At 36.2% G+C, this 22416-nt stretch overlaps 1 protein-coding gene across 2 annotated transcripts in view; it reads left to right on the top strand.

The window, feature by feature from the left end:
- Positions 1–20206, top strand: part of TRIM33 (tripartite motif containing 33) — a 117388-nt gene extending 97182 nt beyond the window's left edge. Inside the window, exons 12-20 of one of the 2 annotated variants that reach the window (XM_004769892.2) lie at positions 1784–1916; positions 3640–3703; positions 5988–6147; positions 7326–7675; positions 9643–9766; positions 11821–11895; positions 13559–13711; positions 15074–15124; positions 15204–20206. In XM_004769892.2, the coding sequence (XP_004769949.2) occupies positions 1784–1916; positions 3640–3703; positions 5988–6147; positions 7326–7675; positions 9643–9766; positions 11821–11895; positions 13559–13711; positions 15074–15124; positions 15204–15416 (1323 nt within the window). In that variant the 3' untranslated portion in view covers positions 15417–20206. The remainder of the gene's footprint in view (positions 1–1783; positions 1917–3639; positions 3704–5987; positions 6148–7325; positions 7676–9642; positions 9767–11820; positions 11896–13558; positions 13712–15073; positions 15125–15203) is intronic. The other variant, XM_045081878.1, reaches the window with a different exon arrangement.
- Positions 20207–22416: the final 2210 nt, after the last annotated feature.

Here is a 22416-nt window from a genome sequence, read left to right on the forward strand (position 1 = left end):
CTCTTTTGTGTTTAGGTGTGACATTGTCCAGCTTCCATCTGTGGCCCATATTAGGAGCTCCCCCTCTTTAGAAACCCTCCACTTGATTAGTTGCAGCTAGGAATTTTCCTATAATTATAGCTTACAAGTGAATTCTTGGCCAACAGCTGTGATCACCAGCCAGGCACAACTCCTGATATTCCTTAATTGCCCTCCAGTGAGCTCACTGCCTGCTATTACCTTCAGCCCTTTATGTTTCTAACATGAGGGTTTTTTTTTTTTTTTAAAGATTTTATTTATTTATTTGACAGAGAGAGATCACAAGTAGATGGAGAGGCAGGCAGAGAGAGAGATAGAGGGAAGCAGGCTCCCTGCTGAGCAGAGAGCCCTGTGTGGGACTCGATCCCAGGACCCTGAGATCATGACCTGAGCCGAAGGCAGAGGCTTAACCCACTGAGCCACCCAGGCACCCCTAACATGAGGGGTTTTAAGGGCTTTAATGAGAAAGGCTTATTTACTTTTCAGAGGAGTCCTCCCTTGCCTGTGATATATTGTGACCTACTTTATTTCAATCATTTTTCTATCAATCCACTTCTACCTTGCTATATTTCTATAATTTTCTTAATAGTTTCCACTTTGATGACATCCTTTCCTGTTTTTATAACCATGAAATCAGTGTAATTTTGAGAGGAAAGGAGAGCAAGAAGTAAATGTATGTGTTCAGTTTTCTGTCTTGAATAAGAAGTAGATTTGCATAAAAGGAAATCTGCTTTTAGTGGGAGAGAAGCTTAAAGGGGCAAGTATGGGCACAAGTTAGACCATATTCAAGATTGGCATTATTTAGGAGTAGTTTGACCGTCTCTTAAGGAGTAGTGTAAAATTTTTCCTAAGGTAATTTTCATAATTAAATAGTATTTACTGTTTCTTGCATAAATATTTCCTATTTCATCATTACAGTTCTTCAGTGTAGTGGGAGGTTTTAAAGAGGAAGCTGATGTTTAGGATGCTTGGTCCTCTGGCTTTAACCTACCACTTTGCCTGTAAGTGAGAAAACGGCTCAGTTCTTCTGTGGGCTGCCCCAGGTTATAAGGGGACATTATATCCCAGGCTGAGGGCCTTAATTTGAGTCTAAAATCTTTCTGTTTTTTATTTTTTATTTACTTTATTTTTAAAAAGATTTTATTTATTTATTTAACAGATCACAAGCAGGCAGGGAGGCAGGCAGAAGGTGGGGGGAAGCAGGCTCCCTGCTGAGCAGAGAACCCATTGTGGGGCTTGATCCCAGGACCCTGAAATCATGACCCGAGCTGAAGACAGAGTCTCAGCCCACTGTGCCACCCAGGCGCCCCACGTGTTTCTTAAAGTGTTCAGGTTAGGCACTGACGTGATTAAATTTCTGTTCAGGTGGTGATTCTGGCACCTGAAATAAAGAAATAAAGAAAGGAAGACCAGATGGAGAAGGATGCTGATAAATAGGGTTCTTCATCAGCTTTGAGAAAAAGCAAGAGTCAGTGTGTCAAAGCGATTTTATTTTCATAGAAGAGCATGAAGGATTTAGTGAATTGTTAGGTTTTGTCTTGAACTGCCCCAGGTATTTGCTGAAAAGTATTAATTATAACTTTGTTCACAAAAACTTATAAACTATGTGGGTCCTCAGGAGAGGCTAAGAAAGCAACAAGTAAGCCAGTTTGATCAAATGATCTGTTTGTTAGTAACTGTAAACATAAGCAGTTATACTAATGAAATTAATAACTTCTCCTCTGCTTTAATCAAAGCAAATTTATCATTCATTCTTTCTTTTTAGTTGGAAGATGCTGGTTCAAGTAGTTTAGATAATCTACTAAGTAGATACATCTCAGGCAGTCACCTACCCCCACAGCCTACAAGCACCATGAATCCCTCCCCAGGACCCTCTGCCCTGTCTCCAGGATCATCAGGTAAAGCCATCAAAGGCACTGGCTCGTTTCTTTTGTTACAGCTGACCCTTGAAAAACACGGGTTTGAACTGCACAGGTCCACATATACGTGGATTCTTTTCAGAGATTGCAGTATTGTAAGTGTATTTTCTCTTTCTTACGGTTTTTTTTAATAACATTTTCTTTAGCTTTACTGTAAGATTACAGAATGTAATATACATATCATGCAAAATATCTGTTAATTGACTGTTTATATTATCCTAAGGCTTCTGGTCAATAGTAGGCTTATCAGTAAAGTTTTTAGGGAGTCAAAAGTTATATGTGACTTTTGCACAATTGGGGGGTAGGTCAATGCCCCTAACTCTAACATTGTTTAAGGGTCAACTGTATATGTATTAGGTTCTCCAGAAAAACAGAACCAATAGGAGGGGTGTGTGTGTATAGAGAGATTTTAAGAAATTGGCTCACAGGATTGTTAGGACTGGCAAGCTATAGGGCAGGTTAACAGGCTGAAGACCCAGGGCAAAGTAAATGTTACAGGCTTGAGTCTGGAGGCAGAATTTCTTCTTCTGGGGACCTCAGTCCTTTCTCTTAAGGTCTTCACCTGATTGGATGAGATCCACGCACACTGTGGAGCTTAATTGGTTTAGGCAGAAACTCAAGTGATTAAAATGTTAATCACATCTAAAGATACCTTCACAGTAACATCTAGACTGGTGTTTGGACAAAAAATCAATTCTAGCCAAATTGATACACAAATTGATATACTCAAATCATACTTTTTTTTTGATGGCTCTTTCTAACTATATTTCTTCAAATACAGTTGACCGTTTTCAGCTAACTGAAGTAATATATGTATCTGTAGTATACACTGTTCAGAGCTGTTAATTACCCCTCCCTCAACCCCCAGCTGTTTTCACATTCTTTGCTAGGTATGTAGATGCATTTGCTTGTATTTTACGATACAGATGGGCAGTTGAAGAGTTCTTTAGTTTCACCCCATATTTATGACTTATAAGATATTGAAAAAATTAAAAAGTTGAGGAAAGAAAATTTTCAAATTGCAATTTTAAAACAAAAACTTAAATTTACTGGCAACTATTAAAGTTATGATTAATCAACTCTATGAGATACAAATCTCTTCCAAAACCCGGTTGTTTTGTTGACCCTTTTATGAATGAATGATTAAAGCAACTCTGAACAGATTGACAGTGCAGAAGTGCTTATGGGGTTTATTTTTTTTGGTTTCAATTAAATGTAACTTACTTCTTACTGAAACAGACGACCTCATTATTTCTTGAGTAAAAATAGTTCAAATTTAGATGTCTTTCATGAGATGCACCATTAATATGATTTTTAGTTGTAGAATTTTTAAAGTTTAATATAATTAATCCAGGACTTCTAAAAGAATGAGTAATTACTGGGACTCTAAGTAGGAGATTTACCAGATGGCTTGTGGCAAGATGGCACATAGCTTTCTCTTGACCTGGTAGTTCTCATTGATTGGATAGTGTTGCTCTGAGGAGGATTCTGAGAATCCTGTCTGGGCTCAGGTGACAGAAACTGGTTGATGCCTGCCCTGCCAAGGGTTATACATGCCATCCCTGATTTTGACACTAAGCCTAGGTCTGATTTCCAAGAATTGCTAAATTACATTATAGTCATCTTTAATTCTATAAATACTAGGTGGAATTCTGAATATTCTTATCTGCATTGATACTCATTTTGATGTATTATTTTCTAGGTTTATCCAATTCTCACACACCTGTGAGACCCCCTAGTACCTCTAGTACTGGCAGTCGAGGCAGGTGAGTATTAACATTATTAGTAGTTTTTTTTTCCCCCTTAAGAAAAATTTTGAGGGGCGCCTGGGTGGCTCAGTGGGTTAAGCCGCTGCCTTCGGCTCAGGTCATGATCTCAGGGTCCTGGGATCGAGTCCCGCATTGGGCTCTCTGCTCAGCAGGGAGCCTGCTTCCCTCTCTCTCTCTCTCTCTGCCTGCCTCTCCATCTACTTGTGATTTCTCTCTGTCAAATAAATAAATAAAATTTAAAAAAAAAAAAAAAGAAAGAAAAATTTTGAACATGTATTTTAAAAAGTAGAAAATTACCTTGAACTCTTACGCTTATCACCTGGCTTCAACAATTACCAAATTATAGCCTCCTCTGTGTACCCATACATTCCTCCCTGGTCTGGATTATTTTGAACCATTGCTATCTGCAGATATATTGACATCAAAATCTGTTTATATGTTGAAGAAATATATTGTTTCCCATACAGAGTTTTCCCCACCTTGTCATTTAAATATAGTATGTGCTATTTTTTTCCTCAGTGTTGGTAATTTTGATCAGGGGGAAGGTGAGGCAAGAAGAACACTTCATTGATGGTGGCATGTACGTCCATCAGGGGCACCTAACATTTGGCGGTTTTTGTTTGTGACAGCCACCATTAATTGATCTTTGCCTAGCTCTTTTTTTTTTTTCCCAACTAGTTGAAAAATAGTGGTATTTTAATTATTGTGTTATTCCTTTTCGTGTACCAATTTAGAATATTTCTAGAAAGAGAGACTTTTTTGTTACCGGCTATTTGGTTATAGGACAGGCGAAGAGATTCTTTCTCTTTATTTCTGTTTGTATAATCGTTGATTCCCAGCACCTTCCAACAGGGACCAGTGAGTTTTTATTATCTCCTGAACTCATATATTTAAACATTTTATATATTACTAACTATTAAGGATGCTATTTTTACTGAAGGGTTATATTGTTCAATCTTTGGCCTATCAGAGCTTTTTCAGTTTGGCTTCCTAGGCCTTTGGTATAACCCCAGTAAGTCTTAGAAAACTTCCTTATTTCTTGTTCTGAAATGATGTTTCAGATTTGTCTTAACATATTTCCTGCCTCAGGCCTAGAGCCCACCATTTTTCTTAGAAATGGTTGTATTAGTGAGGAAATAGTGCTTGGAGACAGTCTTCTGGGCACTAGGGACACTAGCTGCTGCTGAGTTGTTTGTTGTGCCTTTTTGGTGAACATAGCTAAGAGATGGGATGATATTGGAGTGTATTGACATAAGATAGAATCAGTGTGTAAATGTTGCCTGACTTTTATACTTTAGTTTGAATAACTTAGTACGATGCAGGAAAGATTTACGCTACATTTTTTTTTTTAATTTGGGTTTTTGTGCATTTTGAAGACTAGTGCTATTAAATACTTGCTTGACTTTTTAATTATACCTTAAATAAATAATCAGTACTTTGAAAAGAAAAGTACTTTGAGTACTTGAGTAATTGAGTGAAAAGGTATTCATTCTCAGTAGCACTACAGTCTTACCAGTTACTCACTTCTCTCAGCAGTGGTTTTGCTTTGTGGTCTAGATAGAACTGATTAGTCATAGACCTGTCCTCTTAACCTATCATTTTGTTGATTCAAATAAGGATATTCTGGGTTGTTGACTACTTGTTATTCTCTTCTCCCAATTTCCTGTCCTCAAAAGCTAAAATAGAGTTTACTTTCAGGAGGCTTCATGAACTACTATTATTAATGCTGTTTTCTTCATTAGTTTGGGGGCAGAGAAGAATCGAAATTACTTTTATAGAGAAAAACAATTGCTAACATTCTATATTAACTAGTCTGGGAAAATGGTTATTTACTGGATTTCTTTAATGACTTAGTATAAGTGCCTCACACCATAAAAATGTTTTTAGGGTCTTCTGAAAGTTTTATACACGTTTTAAATTTTTTAAAATTTATTTGACAGACAGAGATCACAGGTAGGCAGAGAGGCAGGCAGAGAGAGAGGAGGAAGCAGGCTCCCTGCTGAGCAGAGAGCCTGATGCGGGGCTCGATCCCAGGACCCTGGGATCATGACCTGAACTGAAGGCAGAGGCATTAACCCACTGAGCCACCCAGGTGCCCCTGATCTACGTTTTTAAAGAATTTGAAGCTATGCTTATATCACACTTCTTTTACCTGCATTATAAGGTGTCTTTATCTTCTAGAAAGTTGGTTCTTTTCACTTTAATGAATATTACCTTTCATATAATTGATTTTATGTATATTATACAAGCACATTTGACTTTTTAAATTGTTTTTTATTAGCTGTGGGTCATCAGGACGAACTGCTGAGAAGACAGGTCTTAGTTTCAAGTCTGATCAAGTGAAGGTCAAGCAAGAACCTGGGACTGAAGATGAAGTATGTAGCTTTTCAGGAGCTGTGAAACAAGAAAAGACAGAGGACGGCAGGAGGAGTGCCTGCATGGTAAGCTCCCACTAGAGCCTGTCAGGGATTCAAGGAGGCCATTTCATGGATTCTTCCATCTCTGCATATTAGACTGAATAGTGGTTCTACGGACACTTACTTATTTTTGGATATTTATGTCTGGTATAATCCAAATCTCTCTGTAATTCAAGTTTTTCATCTAAGTGTCAGCTGTAATTTGTCATAAAATGTTTAATTGTATTAAGGATTCATTTTGAAATGATCTTTTAGTTTGTTATTGGTCAGTATTTTTGCCATGATTCTAAATTGGGTTCTATTTTGTTTTGACTTCATTAGTCATCTCAACAGTCTTAGGCCACAAAAGATCCTTTACTGTTTTCCTGGATCTGTGAGTTCAGGATTAGGACTGCTGATGTGAAAGAAGTTTAATGATCAAAGAGTGGTGTGATGGGAAGATTGCCTTTGGCTTATGAATTATTAACCATTTAAGAGTTTTTCAGGTAGAACATTTTATAAAATTTATAATACAGAATGAAGGAAGGCCTCCTATTCCTCCTCCTGTGCTGACACCCCCCACTCTCCAGCAGTAAATTTTGATCTTGTTTTTTTCTTCCTGCCCAGGCTTGGGTGTCATTTTCTACTTGGTTAGCGTATAGACATTTCAGGTTGGAGTATTAGCATATATAACACAGTATATGTACATTTGAGAGCAAAGGGATTTAGTCTTGTATTTGGATTAGTGTCCCATCATCCAATATCTGATTTAGAAAGTGCTTGCAGAAAACTGGGTGCAGAAGGGTGGTGAAAGATTTCTTTACCATTTTCACAATCTTCTTACTTTAGTAAAATGATGATAGGTAGGCAAAATAACATTTCTTAAAAGCTGTGCAACAGATTCTTGGGTGAAAAATAGGGTATCATAATCAGCTCTTTGTAGGAAAAGTATAACCCTATGCTCACTTTACAATCAGTGTGTTTAACAGTTTGATTAATTTTCTTATTATCCAAATGAACCAATATTAGAGTGCGCTATAAAATCATAAATTAACATGCCTAATAATTTTGGATTTATTTTCTTTCCTTTCTGTCACTAGTGTCATTTCCAAATTAATTTTAAGTTATGTATATGTGTATTGACATAATTCTTAAGTTACACGCACACTGCATACACTAAGGATTAAATGATTGTTTAAGAATTTGTCCTCGTTTTGTTTTAGTTGAGCAGTCCTGAGAGTAGCTTGACACCACCTCTTTCAACCAACCTGCATCTAGAGAGTGAGTTGGATGCATTAGCAAGCCTGGAAAACCATGTGAAAACTGAACCTGCAGATACAAATGAAAGCTGCAAACAGTCAGGGCTCAGCAGCCTTGTTAATGGAAAGTCCCCAATTCGAAGCCTCATACACAGGTCGTCAAGGATTGGAGGAGATGGCAGTAGCAAAGATGATGATCCAAATGAAGACTGGTGTGCTGTCTGCCAAAATGGAGGGGATCTCTTGTGCTGTGAAAAATGTCCAAAGGTCTTTCATCTAACTTGTCATGTTCCAACACTTCTTAGCTTTCCAAGGTACCAGTGAAATAGTTGATTTTTTTGTGCTTGTTTATTTTTATAGGCTAAAATACAAACAAAATTGTCCCTGCAGATGGCCTTCCTAACCATCGCATACTGTTTCTGTAAAATAGGGAGCCTGTTATTCCTTTGATAGTACCTTCTAGAGAAACTGATAGCTGAATGGTGAAATGTCCAAGATTTAAGTAGTGTATGAATGGTAAAAAGTAGACTGTTTCCTGGCCTTCAGTTTATACTTAGTATAAGCAAAGTAGATAAAACTCTAAATTATGAGAGAGGTCTGGGGTGTTGGAGAAGTTAGTCAATTTCCTATTGAAGCTGAATTTTTTACCTATTGCCGTCAATCTTAATAGGGTCTACAATAATTTCACTTAAGAATACTATTCGGGGGCGTCTGGGTGGCTCAGTTGGTTAAGCGACTGCCTTCGGCTCAGGTCACGATCCTGGAGTTCAGGGATCAAGTCCCGCATCAGGCTTCCAGCTCCATGGGGAGTCTGCTTCTCCCTCTGACCTCTTCGCCTCTCATGCTCTCTCTCACTCTCTCTCAAATAAATAAATAAAATATTTAAAAAAAAAAAAGAATACTATTCGGTGGGAGACAGCTCTGTTGTGTCTTACCTAGAACCTATTATTCTGAAGTTTGAAAGCTTTTGAAAGGCATTTTAAATGAAAAAGTACTTTGTAAAAAAGCTTTCACAGCTTGAATATTTTTAGGTATTGCTTCCTCTTGACCCCTGGAAGCAGTTCATTGGTAGTGCCAGCCTGGAGCACTGTGTGCACATTTCTCATTTAACAAGTTGTGTTCGTACTATTTTGTCTCCAGTTGATTTTGTATACCAGTTTCCCTCTTCCCAAAGGATTTGGGAAGAAATAACCCTTTTAAGTGACAATAAATAGTGTTCTTGGGAAAGCCCAACTTTTTTCTGCCTGTAGATAAAACATTCACATTTCAGTTGAGTAAATGAAGCAGTGAATTGAGTAAACTGAAGCAGTGATTTCAGTTGAGTAAATGCTACCCATTTTGAATAATTCACCCTTTTGGATTAGAAAAATACTGGCTATATAAACAGTGCCAGAATATTTTTCTGAAGAATCATAACTCTTACCTAGGTCTTAAGAGAGGTACAGTCATTTGCCAGAGATGTAACAAGGGCCTTCTTTTATTTTAATCTTTTATAGAAAAAAGCATTGACATTTTAATGTTGTAATTAAGGCTTTTCATATTTTTCTTCCCTTTGGGTAGTAACATCTGCTGGAATGTTAGAATTTTGCCACTGAATGCTACCTCTCAAAGGCTGATACTTTGGAAGGAATTGGAACTGTTGGAAAAGACTGGGATGGTCTCAAGACTTAGAGTTTCTTTATGGTGGGGGAGAGAAGGGAAGAATTACTGGAAATGAACCATTCTAGAATTTATGGTTTGATGGAAATCCCGATGTAAACAAACTAGACTGAGCAAATTTAAAGGCTAAGGGGTATATGTACATGTGTTTGTATTTATGGAGATATGTGTTCTTGGCTTTTGACTGGCCATGGAGAAGAATTGTTTTATTTTTGGCATATTTAATACATGCCATACCAATATGGGATACCTGAGGAGTTCCGTAACCCATACTCTTTATTTACTTTTTTGTGAGCGTGGGGTCATTGTGAGATAGTAATGGGGTTGACATTCCGTCTTCTGCTGTAAGTACTAACCCTCAACTTGGTGTTATGAAGAGATTGCTTTTGAAATGCAGGGCTACAGTTTTATAAAGTGTTCTAGAAAGTAATTAATTGAAGACCGGGAAAAATTTTGGGAAGCTTTTATCAGACAACTTTGAGATTTGACAAGAATGCAGCCTTTCTTCCCCTCAAAAACCGTGGAAGGAAAGAAAAACTGGAGACTTACTTCCAGAGAACTAGCTTCTCTAGCATGGGTTTTACTATAATTACAGGGACTAATTGCCTGTTTCTCTCTTTAGTGGGGACTGGATATGCACATTTTGCAGAGATATTGGGAAACCAGAAGTTGAATATGATTGTGATAATTTGCAACATAGTAAGAAGGGGAAAACTGCACAAGGGTTAAGCCCCGTGGACCAAAGGGTAAGTGTCATATAAGTTGGATTTATTATTAGGGATTCTGTAGTTGTCTGGCTATACACTGGAGACTTTACATCCAGCTTCCTCATACTTAACATGTCCCAACCAAAAGCATGATTTCAAAAAAACATAAATAATAAGCAAATAACAATGTAAAAACTGCGCTCTTCTCCGGTATTTCCCATCTTTAAATGGTACCACCATTTATTTCTGTTGCACAAGCCTTTCTAGTGAAAGATCAGGAATGACCCTAATACAATTTGCTTACTTGTCCTCACCATCACCTTCTGAGATAGCTATCATGGTGGTTCATCTGCACTGTCATAATAAACTTCACTCAGACTCCCTGAGTTTACTCTTGACTCTTTATACTGTAGTTTTCTGTACTGTATGTAGTATTTTTTTTTGTAAGATTATAGAGAGCACAATGTGGGGAGGGGCAGAAGAAGAGGGAGGAGAGAATCTGAAGCAGATTCCATGCAGAGCCCAACCCAGAGCTTGATCCCACAACCCTGAGACCACGACCTCAGCCCAAATCAAGAGTGGGATACCCATCTGACTGAGCCACCCAGGCGCTCCTACATAATATTTTTTAAAAAATATAAACATGTCTGTCACTTCCTGTAATAGCTTTCTGTCATTAAAAATAAAATCCAGGGGCGCCTGGGTGGCTCAGTGGGTTAAGCCTCTGCCTTCGGCTCAGGTCTTAATCTCAGGGTCCTGGGATTGGGTCCCGCATCGGGCTCTCTGCTCAACAGGGGGCCTACTTCCCTCTCTTTCTCTCTCTCTGCCTGCCTCTCTGCATACTTGTGATCTCTCTCTATCAAATAAATAAATAAAATCTTTAAAAAAAAATGAAATCCAGAATCCTTTCCTCATTTCACTCAGATTTCTGCTGATGTGGTCTATAGTCTCTTCTCCAAAAACAAAAGCTCTCTGGTCATTACAGTTAAGTTTGGCTCCGATCTGGTGTATGTACTTGCGGAATCCCCCTCTAATATCTGTTTAGCCTGTACTGACTTCTATTAAAAGAAGTTTAAGCAAATGAAAACTATAAATGTAAAATGCATTTCAGTTTACTTTTGACTGTATAAAAAATTCTAGAATTGTATTGAGAAGACATAGTTTGTATTTAATTTTAGACCTGCATGGCGTCATTTCAGGAAAAGAAAGAATAATATGTGTCCTTCTTGCATCAGAGAATAGCAAAGGCAGTAGTTTATAGATTACTATAGATAACGAGGTAATCTTGCGGTGCCTGGGTGGCTTACTCATTAAGCATCTGCCTTCAGCTCAGGTCATGATTTCAGATTTCAGGATCCTGGAATTGAGACCTGCATCAAGCTCTCTGCTCAGCTGGAGACTTGCTTCTCCCTCTCCTATTCCTCCTGCTTGTGTTCCCTCTCATTATTTCTATGTCAAATAGATAAATAAAATCTTAAAAAAAAAAAGTTACTAGGTAATCCTAATTACTAGGATTTAGAGGATTACCTAGTAATCTATGAATTTTTACACAGAATGCTATGTTGCTTTTGTGACTCCTTTCCATCTCTGTAAATAGTCAGTAGTAGATAAATTACCTTAGTCATCATCTAAGAACAAAAGCCGCCCTCTATTTTCAATATATTCTTTAAAAGTAGAACAGAAGGTAGTCTCAAAACTAAATGGGAGGGGTGCCTGCATGGCTCAGTGGGTTAACTCCTCTGCCTTCGGCTCAGGTCATGATCCCAGGTTCCTGGGATCAAGCCCTGCATTGGGCTCTCTGCTTAGCAGGGAGCCTGCTTCCCTTCCTCTCTCTCTGCCTCCCTCTCTGCCTACTTGTGATCTCTCTCTGTCAAATAAATAAATAAAATCTTTAAAAAAAAAACAAACAACTAAATGGGAAGCAAGGGAAACAAGATGGTTTTCTTTGGGTATGTGTATTTAGATAAGTCAGTATATAGGAGGCATATCTTGAGTTTGTTGTAATAAGGCTTTGTAGTGATAAAGTTCTCTTAAGAATATCTTATTAGGGGAATAAACATTTCATGTGTTTTCCTTTCTTTGTTTTGGTCCAGAAATGTGAACGACTTCTGCTTTACCTCTATTGCCATGAATTAAGTATTGAATTCCAGGAACCGGTTCCTGCTTCGGTGAGTTGTTTACTTTATGACCTCCCTAGTGAAGAAGCTTGGTATAAGACTTGAGAGTATTGGTTCTGGTCTTAAGGCTTCTCATCTTAGTCTTCTTGAATAATCTCAGCCTCTCCAAGGTTCAAGTTTCCTTCTCGAATGCTATTTCTTACCCCATTTTGGATATTCCAAGAACACATAGGAGACCTTTATAGAACGTTTTAGCATAGTACCTGCTAATTATCAGTACCTGATAATGTCAATACGTATTAATCCATACTTTTATTAGGGCTCTTATGGATGTGTGATTCACTTGTCAAATATTGCATTTTGTTTTTTAAAAGTTTTTGTTGCTGTCATGACAAAGTAATGAATTTAACTTCTGTGTTCTCTTTCACTTTTAAAATGGACATAAGGGATATAGATGTAATGGAAAGAATCTTGGACTAAGAGTCGGAATACTTAACTTCTCCCAGTTCTGCCATTAACTAGCCTTAAAACTTTGGGCAAATTTCTTAATTTTCTGCCTTTACCTTTTTAAACATATAGTGGGAGTACTGGACTGAAATATCTCTAAAATTCCAGTTCTATGATTCTAGGCTCTGTACCTTGGGGAGAAAACAATCTCTATGTAAGTATTAATTTGAATAAAAATGTAAAATTGAAGCTTTCACACTGGTTCTTATCTTATGAAGATAAGCCCTCTTTATGAACAGTCTAGATTAAGAAAGGACTGGAAATTTTGCAAGTCAGTGCTCTTTGATTATCTTAAAGAAGACTTTTTGTTAGGAATAAAAGCTCTAAAGTCCCATAGGAAAAGGAATATCATGGGTGCTCAGGCTTCATGAATGGAATGAGAATATGCTATATACATTTGCTCACCATCATTTGTTGAATTAAGACATTGTTGAATGCCAGGCCTGTAATAGAATATTAAATAGTCGACTTGTTTACTGGGTAGGCTCAGAAAGGAATTTTAAAGCACAAAAGCCCTAGACACAGGAACATGTTTTATACAAATAGTAACCATCTGATACTAGGAAGTTTGTCTTCAAGTATAGGGATTTTACAGTAGAAAATAACTTTAAAGTATTTCTTTTTGTGAACTGTTTAAATAGCTTCTCCAAGTTCAATTGTTTCTCGAGAATACAACTTTCTGGCTAAAAGTTGGGGCCAGAACACTCTCTGGCATGATCATTAAAGGGTTAATGAAATTTTTCTTGTGTTATTTATCCTCTTTTTCCTCTGTTGTTTTATGTCCAGAGTCCTTTGTGGTATAAAGTTATAGCCTCTAAAAGACAACATTCTAATGATAATAATAATAAGTTTTGTTTTTATATTTTCTTAAAAAACAAAACAAAACTCTTCAGGTGTCATAGTATTCTGATGAGCCAGATGTGTCCTTAACACTAATGTTGGCTAGCTTTGCTGATCGCGTTCTTTCCAAATCTCCTTACCACAGATAGAGCTTTGAGGCCTTCATAACCATTAAGACTGCCACAGATTCTGAATATGATTTGGTTTTTATGATAAATGATTGGGGCATAAGATTTAAAATACCTTCACTATTCCTAAAATTTTCAAGTAGCTGGCTCAGTAATTAATATATGCTGTACATTTTCAAATAAAACAGTTTGGTATTTTTGGAGAATCCTTAGCTATCCTTATTTATTTGTTTCTTTAGATACCAAACTACTATAAAATTATAAAGAAACCAATGGATTTATCTACCGTGAAAAAGAAGCTTCAGAAAAAACATTCCCAACACTACCAAACCCCAGATGACTTTGTGGCTGATGTCCGTTTGATCTTCAAGAACTGTGAAAGGTTTAATGAAGTATGTTAGCTTCCAAACTATAAAGTCTTGGATTATTAGTTTTTGGTTTTTGCTTGTTTATTTTTTATTATATTTTTCCTGCTAAGAGATTTTTCTAATTTGATTGAAAAATTTTTTTTCTCCTGCAGTTGTGTCAAAAGTTTATTGTGTATAATTGGAGTATATTTTTGAAGCTGAGGGTTGAGATATACAAGTATAGAGAGTAGACTGTAGTTAAGTATATGGAAAATGATTATTAAATAGTCTGTATTTGGGGTTCATTTAGGAAAGGCACTTGTACTGGTTCTTTTGATTTTATTATTAACGTAGGTTAATAATGTTAACCTATTAAATGTAGAACCCTGAAATCATAAACTAATTTCTGGTGGCTCATCTTGAATAGTAGCCCAGAGTATATGATGTTGAGTTTTCTAATCTCAGCAATACGACTTTTATTAACTTCGGTTGTGTATTTTTTTTTGAGGATAAGGATGGGCTCTCCTTGAGGAAAAATATGCTATATGACTCACTTCTTCAAGGAAATTGTTTTGTTTTCTTTGAGAAAAGGCAAGTCTCTTACTGTTAGAGAAGATTTTCATTATTCTATGAGAAGAAAATGGAATTAGATAAGAATCTACAAAACCTTTAGAAAGCTCAATAGTAAAATATCTTTATTACTGGTGAAATTTGGTGCCATATGACTATTACTAAAAGGACATCAAATCATTTAACATATACTCATAGCTAACTCTGGAAGCATCTAGATGACCTTTTTAATATTTGGGGGAAAAAATCCTTAAGGTTAAAAGTATAGTGTAGCAGTATACTGCAGAAAGTATAGTAAAACCTTACTCACTTGAACTTAAAATTGATATAGTTCCACTTTTTGTCTTACTTTCTAATCCAGTTAGATTATTTTCAAATAAATGTGCTTTTATGAATTGTAGCTAACATCTACAAGGAAGAAGACACATTTTATCTGCTTTAGCAATGATTAAATAATTTATGGTTAACAAATTGCCATACAGATAGAATTCTAAGTGGTTTGTTGATGGTTTGGCAGTTTCTAAAAAGCAACATTTCTTAATATGATTAGTTTTTTTGTCTTCATGAGATTGATGTATTCAGTCAGCCGCCATTTCCGATTGACTTACTAATATAGAATTTGAAAGCATTCTTGAGGTTTCACAGTAGGTTTAGTAACAGAACTTTGTAAAGAAAGTGGTTCCATGTTCTGTAGAATTTGAGAAAGCACTTAATCTGGTTATAGCAATTTGTTCCCCCTAGTATGGCTGACTTTCGTCGCCAATCCTATGCAGTTTCATAACTTTAGAAAGGATTATAATTTCCCTTTTTTTTTTTTGACTCTGGTATCCTTTTTAGATGATGAAAGTTGTTCAAGTTTATGCAGAAACACAAGAGATTAATTTGAAGGTAAGCTTTTCAGACCATGCAAACTTGGTGAAGGAATATGCATTACCAACAGGTGAATATTCCTATCTTTTGCTTGCAGGCTGATTCAGAAGTAGCTCAGGCAGGGAAAGCAGTTGCATTGTACTTTGAAGATAAACTCACAGAGATCTACTCAGACAGGACCTTCGCACCTTTGCCAGAGTTTGAGCAGGAAGAGGATGATGGTGAGGTAACTGAGGACTCTGATGAAGACTTTATACAGCCCCGCAGGAAACGCCTAAAGTCAGATGAGAGACCAGTACATATAAAGTAAAATGACATGAACTTAAATAATTGTTTAAAAAAAAAAGAGAGAGAGAGAGAAAAGAAAACCTTTTATTTAAGTGTTGCTGGAATATCCTGCCTACAGTGGGCACCTCCTTGAAGAAGCTGATAGCTTTTACACAGTATTAGATTGAAGTAATGGACAGAAGTCACTTCTTGTCAAGAAAGGGGGAGAGAACTCTGTTTGCAACTTTAAAAGTAAAAGCAAAAGCGAAATGATTTGAAGATTCTGTAACTAAAGAGGATGGTTCTTTAGAATGGCAGTTGTTGGTGATCATGTGGTATTGATTGGTGCAGGATGCTGGGCGTACAAGTACATACTTGAGGGTCATGTCGCTTGATAAATTGTTTCTTTGGACAGGAGTGCACAGATACTAAAAACAACTTTCACGTCTCCCCTTCCACACACATACATACTGATTTGTTTTCTAGCTAAAATCAGAGTTGCTCAGATTCCACTTTGATGTCAGTGCAGATGTGCATTGAATAATGCCATGACATTTTTTCTCACTTTGATGCTGTTGGGCCTTAGTTTTTATATTGGTTTAAAGAACTCAACAGTAGTTTTATTTTCTATTTATACCTAGAGTCTAGAAAACATCAGTGATCATCATTTAATCACTTTTAATGGTCTGCTGAAATAAATACAGTAACTTTTCAGTGGCAGATCTTATAGTAGTCATTTCCAGGAAAACACTTCCACACAATTGCACTTCCCAGTCAGACCATCTGATCATACAGTTATTCCCATCAAAGGCAGAATGTTCGTTTTAAAATTAATCTAGTTTTCTGTACATTTGAATTTGATTGAGAAGGTGACAACTGGCTCTTATCCAGTCTTCCTTCATATCAGTTTTCTGATAGACCACTATTGGCAAACAGTAATCTGTCAACTACCAAATGTGTAAAATTTTCTGTATTTCACTTTGTCTTATTTGTAAATAGTGAACTAAAACTTCTGGCAGATCAGCAACATTTGCTGAGCCTGTTTTTTAAGCTAATGTGTATTCTTACTAATGTTCCTATCAAGAATGGATTTGTAATATATGCTGTCTATTTCTAATGTTCACATTCATATTTTGAGGTTCTATCTTATTTTAATAGAGAACAGACTTCTCAGAAAATCTTCAGAAGCAGCTTATTATTAAATATCAAACTATTGAAATAAACCCGGTGGGGTTAGATTACTCATCTGTCCACCAAGTGGGACATTTGCATGGACTGGGGGCTTAACGGACTTAGAAGAGGCCTGTAAGTAAATCCTGAAAATGAGCCAATCCCCACTTGAATGGTTACTGGAGTAAACCCACCTTTACTACCCTGAGTTCAGCCCCTGAGGCAGATAAACCACCTTGGCTTGGTTTCATTTTTCTTCTCTTCATTTGTGATGCTCAGATCCAAGATGTGTGTTCTAGACTGTGTACAGGCTTCTCTTTTGTTGGATTAAAAAATTTAGTCCTACTTTTGTATGGACACCTTAGAATAAAAGTGACCAAAATAGAAGACTTGCCATTAGATATTTTTCAGACGTCAGCAGATTTGTGGCAAATCATTTGCCTTTTTAAAACTTCGGCTTCTGCAGTTCAGACAGTAGACTACTCAGTAAAAATTATTTGGCATAATTGTCTGAGGTAAATATTTTTTAGTGCATATTGAATCAAATAAAGTGCTCTAAAGAAATTATTATACAAATTCCTTTGGGTTGTTTTTATTTTCTTAACAAGCGTGGGGGGTAAACATGAATATTAGTCAGGCCTTCTGATGGTGTACGTAAGTGCTGTTGATTTCATTACTGCTGTTGACTTCATTCTGTGACTTTCTTTTAGCTTCTCTTTCAGTTTTGTTATAAGTTCAGCTTTAAAACTTACACCGAACTGTTTTATCATTTTACTCACATTTCAGATATCTAAGAAGAATTTTCTTAAAAGAGGGAGAGAATCGTTTTATAATCCTTTATTTATGTGCATTTCCCTCTTTCCCACAACATTTATGATTTGAGTTTAGCAGACATATCTAGGGCATATTTGGGAAAGTGAAGAGTAGCAGTATAACTTCCTTTTGTCAAGCCATTTATTTCTAATATTTTACACTTGTTCTTCAGTTGAGTCCTTTTCATGATTCTTAATTAAGTCTTTTATATAGGTTCTACCAGTGGGGGAGAAATTAAATTTTAATATTTATTTCTTGATATTTAGGGCCTTAAAAAATAATGTGTTCCCTTAAAGATATTTCTATGTTAGGTGAAAAATTTTTTTTTCTTTTAAGATTGGTTTTGGAAAAGCCACTTTACTGTCAACATTTAATAGACTCCATTTCTGTTAAGACAATTCTTACTACTGAGAATTTACTATTAAGTAAATAGCTATCAACAAACTACCCTTAAATGCAAGTTCAGGTTTCATGGAAGCTTTTTTCTTGTACACTGCTCCGTGTATTCCTAAGCTGATTTGTTCAGCCACTATCTGATATAACCATTAGAAAAAGTATAAAAGCTTAAATTGATATTCAGATGTCTTTATGTTTTTCTATTAATTTATATTTCAAAAAAAACAAACATTTAACGTCAATTCCTAAAGGCAGTTTAATACTCTTTCTTTATTTAAAAGACAGTATTTTAGACATGGAGATGTTAAATGTTAACTTAAAAACTTGCAAAACTTCGCAATACTTCATTTCTGATCTCCCATCAGAACACTAAAAACAAAGTGTTCCTCAGTCTGTTCCGGTGGCCTAAAATTTTTTTTTTTTTTTTTTTAAAGCTCTTGGCTCAGCTAATTCACTGAGTAAAGGAATTGTTTTGCAAGGTGAAGCATGTACATGTCCCAAAGTATGGTTAGATTGTAGGTCATGATCTGTATAGAAACATTGAATCATTACCACAGAGATAATAAGGCATTAGCTCTCTTGTTGAAATTATTCTTTTTGGAATCAACGAGGTACTTTCTGACTTCAATGTCTTATATAAAGGAATTTTAAATAATATTAAAGTCAGCTAATCTCACTTTTTGTTGTAACAATTTTTGAGGTTTTTAGTTCATCCAAAGAAATAATGTTTTTAAGTAGAAGCAAGAGGTTTATAGTGAGCAAATTGTTCGTTTACCAGTTACCTCAGCAGGTCTCCTGCCCATGTAATTATTAGTGATGAGTGTTAATAAGCCGGTAGATTTAGGTCTTCTGACTGTGCCCTCGGATTTTGGCCTACCACATGTTATTCAGTAATCTCTTATTATCCAAATTGGGAGTAGATGCTGTGGCCCCCCTCTCCCTTGGCCTTTTAAGTCCCTTAGCCATTCCTACTCACAACACAGGATGTATAAAGATCTTGTTTCTTGTTGAAGTCAACACTGCTTATTTGCATACTCAGCATTGGATTGGTGAGTAGTTTTTATAAAATGCACCCACCCTAACTCCCTTAATTAGAACAATCAGATTCTTAATTCATACCATCTGTATTAATAATCTGCTGAAGATGATCCAAGGTTTTCAAGGTGTATCAGTTTGATCTTGAATTCAACCTGGATGCTTGCTTTTATTTTTCTGACAGTTCTCTCCTCCTCGATAAAGCAATAACACTGCTTTAAGTCTGTTGCCTAATAGGCATATCATAGTCCTCTCCCAGATGGTGATTTTATAGGAAAGTTTGTATGCATATCACCCAGTCTATCTTTTAAAAAATAAGAAATTTAAATGTACGCTGGAGCTTATGACAATATATTGTGGCATTTTATTTTAAAAATTGGGGAAAGTTGCATATTTTTTTAAAAGTAGGTATTTGAGTAAAAAAAAATTGAAGGTACTTTTTTAAGAAAAAAAATTTATATGCCACAGTTTACATAGACATTTCAGATTTCAACATGTACTCTTGGATATGATGGTTTCTTTACTTGGCCAAAATGCATGTAAAACATATCTTCCATCTTAGTTCCTTGTGTTTGCCTTCGTGGTCTTTTATATATTTTTTATTGTATCTGAGAAAATTATCTTCAAAAATAGGTCAATTTGGACGTATTTGTCATAATCATACTACAAAATGTACAAAATTACGTTTAGCCCTTTTCTAGCAAGTAATCTATAAAAAATGCTCTTCTTTAAAATTCACCAAATTTGTATGTGGGAAGGCACTCAAATGATTTTGTAGGTGCCACTGCAATATTCCCTTTCAGGTGTGGCCTAAATTTCAATCTTAAGAAGGAAGTGCTTGTCTGCTCCTGGTCTGAAAAATGTAGGCATTTACTATGTTTTAAATCACAGTGAAACATGTATATAAGCCTATAAAAACGGTATGTGCAATCTGAAAGCCTGTTATTTTCTATGTAGACATACACACGAAAGGGTTAAATTCACAGCCTTACTAGTTCCTTGCTTCCAGTATTTCAACTGGTCTCCTCCCCTCATTATTATTATTATTATTATTATTATTATTATTACTACTACTACTACTACTACAACTATTATTTTTGCACATAATTAACTACCCTTCAATATGATTCTTAAAGAAAAAGTGCTGTTTCTGTGGTATTGTATTCTCTAAATAATCATATTTAATTTTTTAAAACAAGGTTGCAGTTTCTAATTGTTCCGTTCCTGTGTTTTTTGCTGGTGTGTATTAAAAGCAAGATTTTCTTTTTCATGGTTATTTAATACATTAGCTGCCTGTAAATATTTCTTGTTATAATGCTCTGGAATGTGTTGTAGAAGTTGTATTAGATTAGTTTAAAGCCTTGTTTGAAAACCACATTGTTTTGGTTATTTCTATTAAATTAGAAAATTGAAAAAGTTTGCAGATGAATTCCTTTTTTCTTCCTCTTTGAGTTGATATGTAATCATTTTAAGTTTATTTGAAAAATGTATACTGTGTGTCAGGCACTGGAGATACAGAAGTGTCCCTGCCTTCACAAGTATTGTTTAGACTCTGAGAACAATGCGTGTTACAATAGGGATCAACACAGAACATAGTAGGAAAATACAGGAAAGGCTCTAACACCAAACTCATTGGTCATGGAAGTGATCTCTTTCACTTAAAAAAATATGATAGGGCGCCTGGGTGGCTCAGTGGGTTAAAGCCTCTGCCTTCAGCTCAGGTCATGATCTTAGGGTCCTGGGATCGAGCCCCACATCAGGCTCTGCTCTGCAGGGAGCCTGCTTCCCTTTCTCTCTCTCTGCCTGCCTCTCTGCCTACTTGTCATCTCTTTCATATAAATAAATAAAATATTTCAAAAAAAATTATAATAACAGGGAACCAGGCAAAGAATGAAGAGAATAAAATATTATTCTGGGACCTGAGAACTTCAGTTTGGAGTAGAGTGTAAGCTAGAACAGTAAAATATTAAGCTGGAGAACTGAGCCAGGGTCCTTTTTAAGCAGTGCCTTGAAAGTCATGTTAAAGGGTTTGGGGTTTTACTGATGGTAACAAGGAGCCCCTGAAGAATTTTAAGAGTTCTTAAAGAATTCTCTAAGAACAGGGTTGGGAGAGCTGATCCAATCAGACTTGCCTTTTTTTTTTTTTTTTTTTAAAGATTTTATTTATTTATTTGACAGAGAGAGATTACAAGTAGGCAGAGAGAGAGAGAGGAGGAAGCAGGCTCCCTGCTGAGCTGAGAGCCCGATGCGGGACTCGATCCCAGGACCCTGAGATCATGACCTGAGCCGAAGGCAGCGGCCTAACCCACTGAGCCACCCAGGCGCCCCACAGACTTGCCTTTTTGAAAGTTTGTTTTAAACTGTGAAGAATGGATTATGGAGAGTATTAGAAGTGGAGAGAGAGTTGTAGGCTGTGAGTAATCCAGAATTGCCCTAAACTAGCTATCTGACAGTGGAGATGGAAACTGGCAGTCAAATTATAGAGAGATTTAGAAAGTAAAACAGACCAATACTGGAGGCCAGGTGGTCCTTACCTTAGGCTTTTATTATATGATACCTATTAACATCATAGTAGGAGAAAGGAATAGATTATGAGTGGAGGGGAATGAGTTCAGTTTGGGGGGTATGTTGAGTTTAAGGTATCCATGGAAAATTAAGGTGTGGATGTCCATGTTTCTGGTGCCTGTTACAAATAACTGGGCTATAGACAGAGCCTCTAAGATCCATCGAGAATCCTGTATTATTTGTCACCAAAAATGGCTAGCTCACGATAGGCATTCAGCAAACACCTGTCAGAAGTTTAGCCATTAGTATAATGTTGTTAACTAAAACAATGTAGAGTATGATATTGCCTGGGAAAGTTTTAGAATGGTTAAGAGTAGGATACTTAAGATAGTGGCAGAAACATTTAAGGAATATATATATATATATATGAAGATTCTATGAGAAGATTGAATTAGTCATGGAGGAAAGGCAGAGGAGCCATAATGGAAGATGAGAGAGGTTTCATAAGAGATTTCAAAAGGAATATTATTGAAATCAATTATTAGAGCAAGAGATGAAGTAAAGGTAAAGGGCCAATATAGAAGCCATAGATGACCTTAGGAGACCAATTCCATTTTGAGCAGCAGTAAGACTAGAGTGGGTTAAGTAATGGATTGTAGATTGTTTTTCACGAAATTTGACTGGTTTTTCTTTAGGTTATGCAGAACTATGGCCATGAATAACCAAGTGAAGTATCAGAATGAAACTGCCAAATTGTTACCTTTCTGGATGCATTTTGTGTAGTGGAAAAATCATGAGTTTTGGCCATTGGGCCACTTGAACACTTTGGTTTGAACTAGTAAGCTTTGTTCAACCAGTTATCTGTCTGAACTCTTGAGTTTCACTTTAATTATTTGTGAAATGAGGCTAATCATATCTAGCTTCGGGAATTAATATAGACGAGGTTATTTATAGCTCGAGGTTGATACATGGTAAGTTGTGATAAGGAAACATTTAGTTTCCTTTTTCCCTATTTCCTCTTCCTGCTATTGCCATGTAAAAGGGGCAAGTTAGAAGTGTAATTTCTCCCTTTTTACTAAAGAGGTGAGAAAAAGTGTAGATGTAGTACCCCAAGGTTTTAAAAT

The sequence above is a fragment of the Mustela putorius genome, unplaced genomic scaffold (assembly GCF_011764305.1).
Source record: "Mustela putorius furo isolate JIRA1106 unplaced genomic scaffold, ASM1176430v1.1 tig00000585_pilon_pilon_pilon, whole genome shotgun sequence".
Lineage (NCBI taxonomy): Eukaryota > Metazoa > Chordata > Mammalia > Carnivora > Mustelidae > Mustela > Mustela putorius.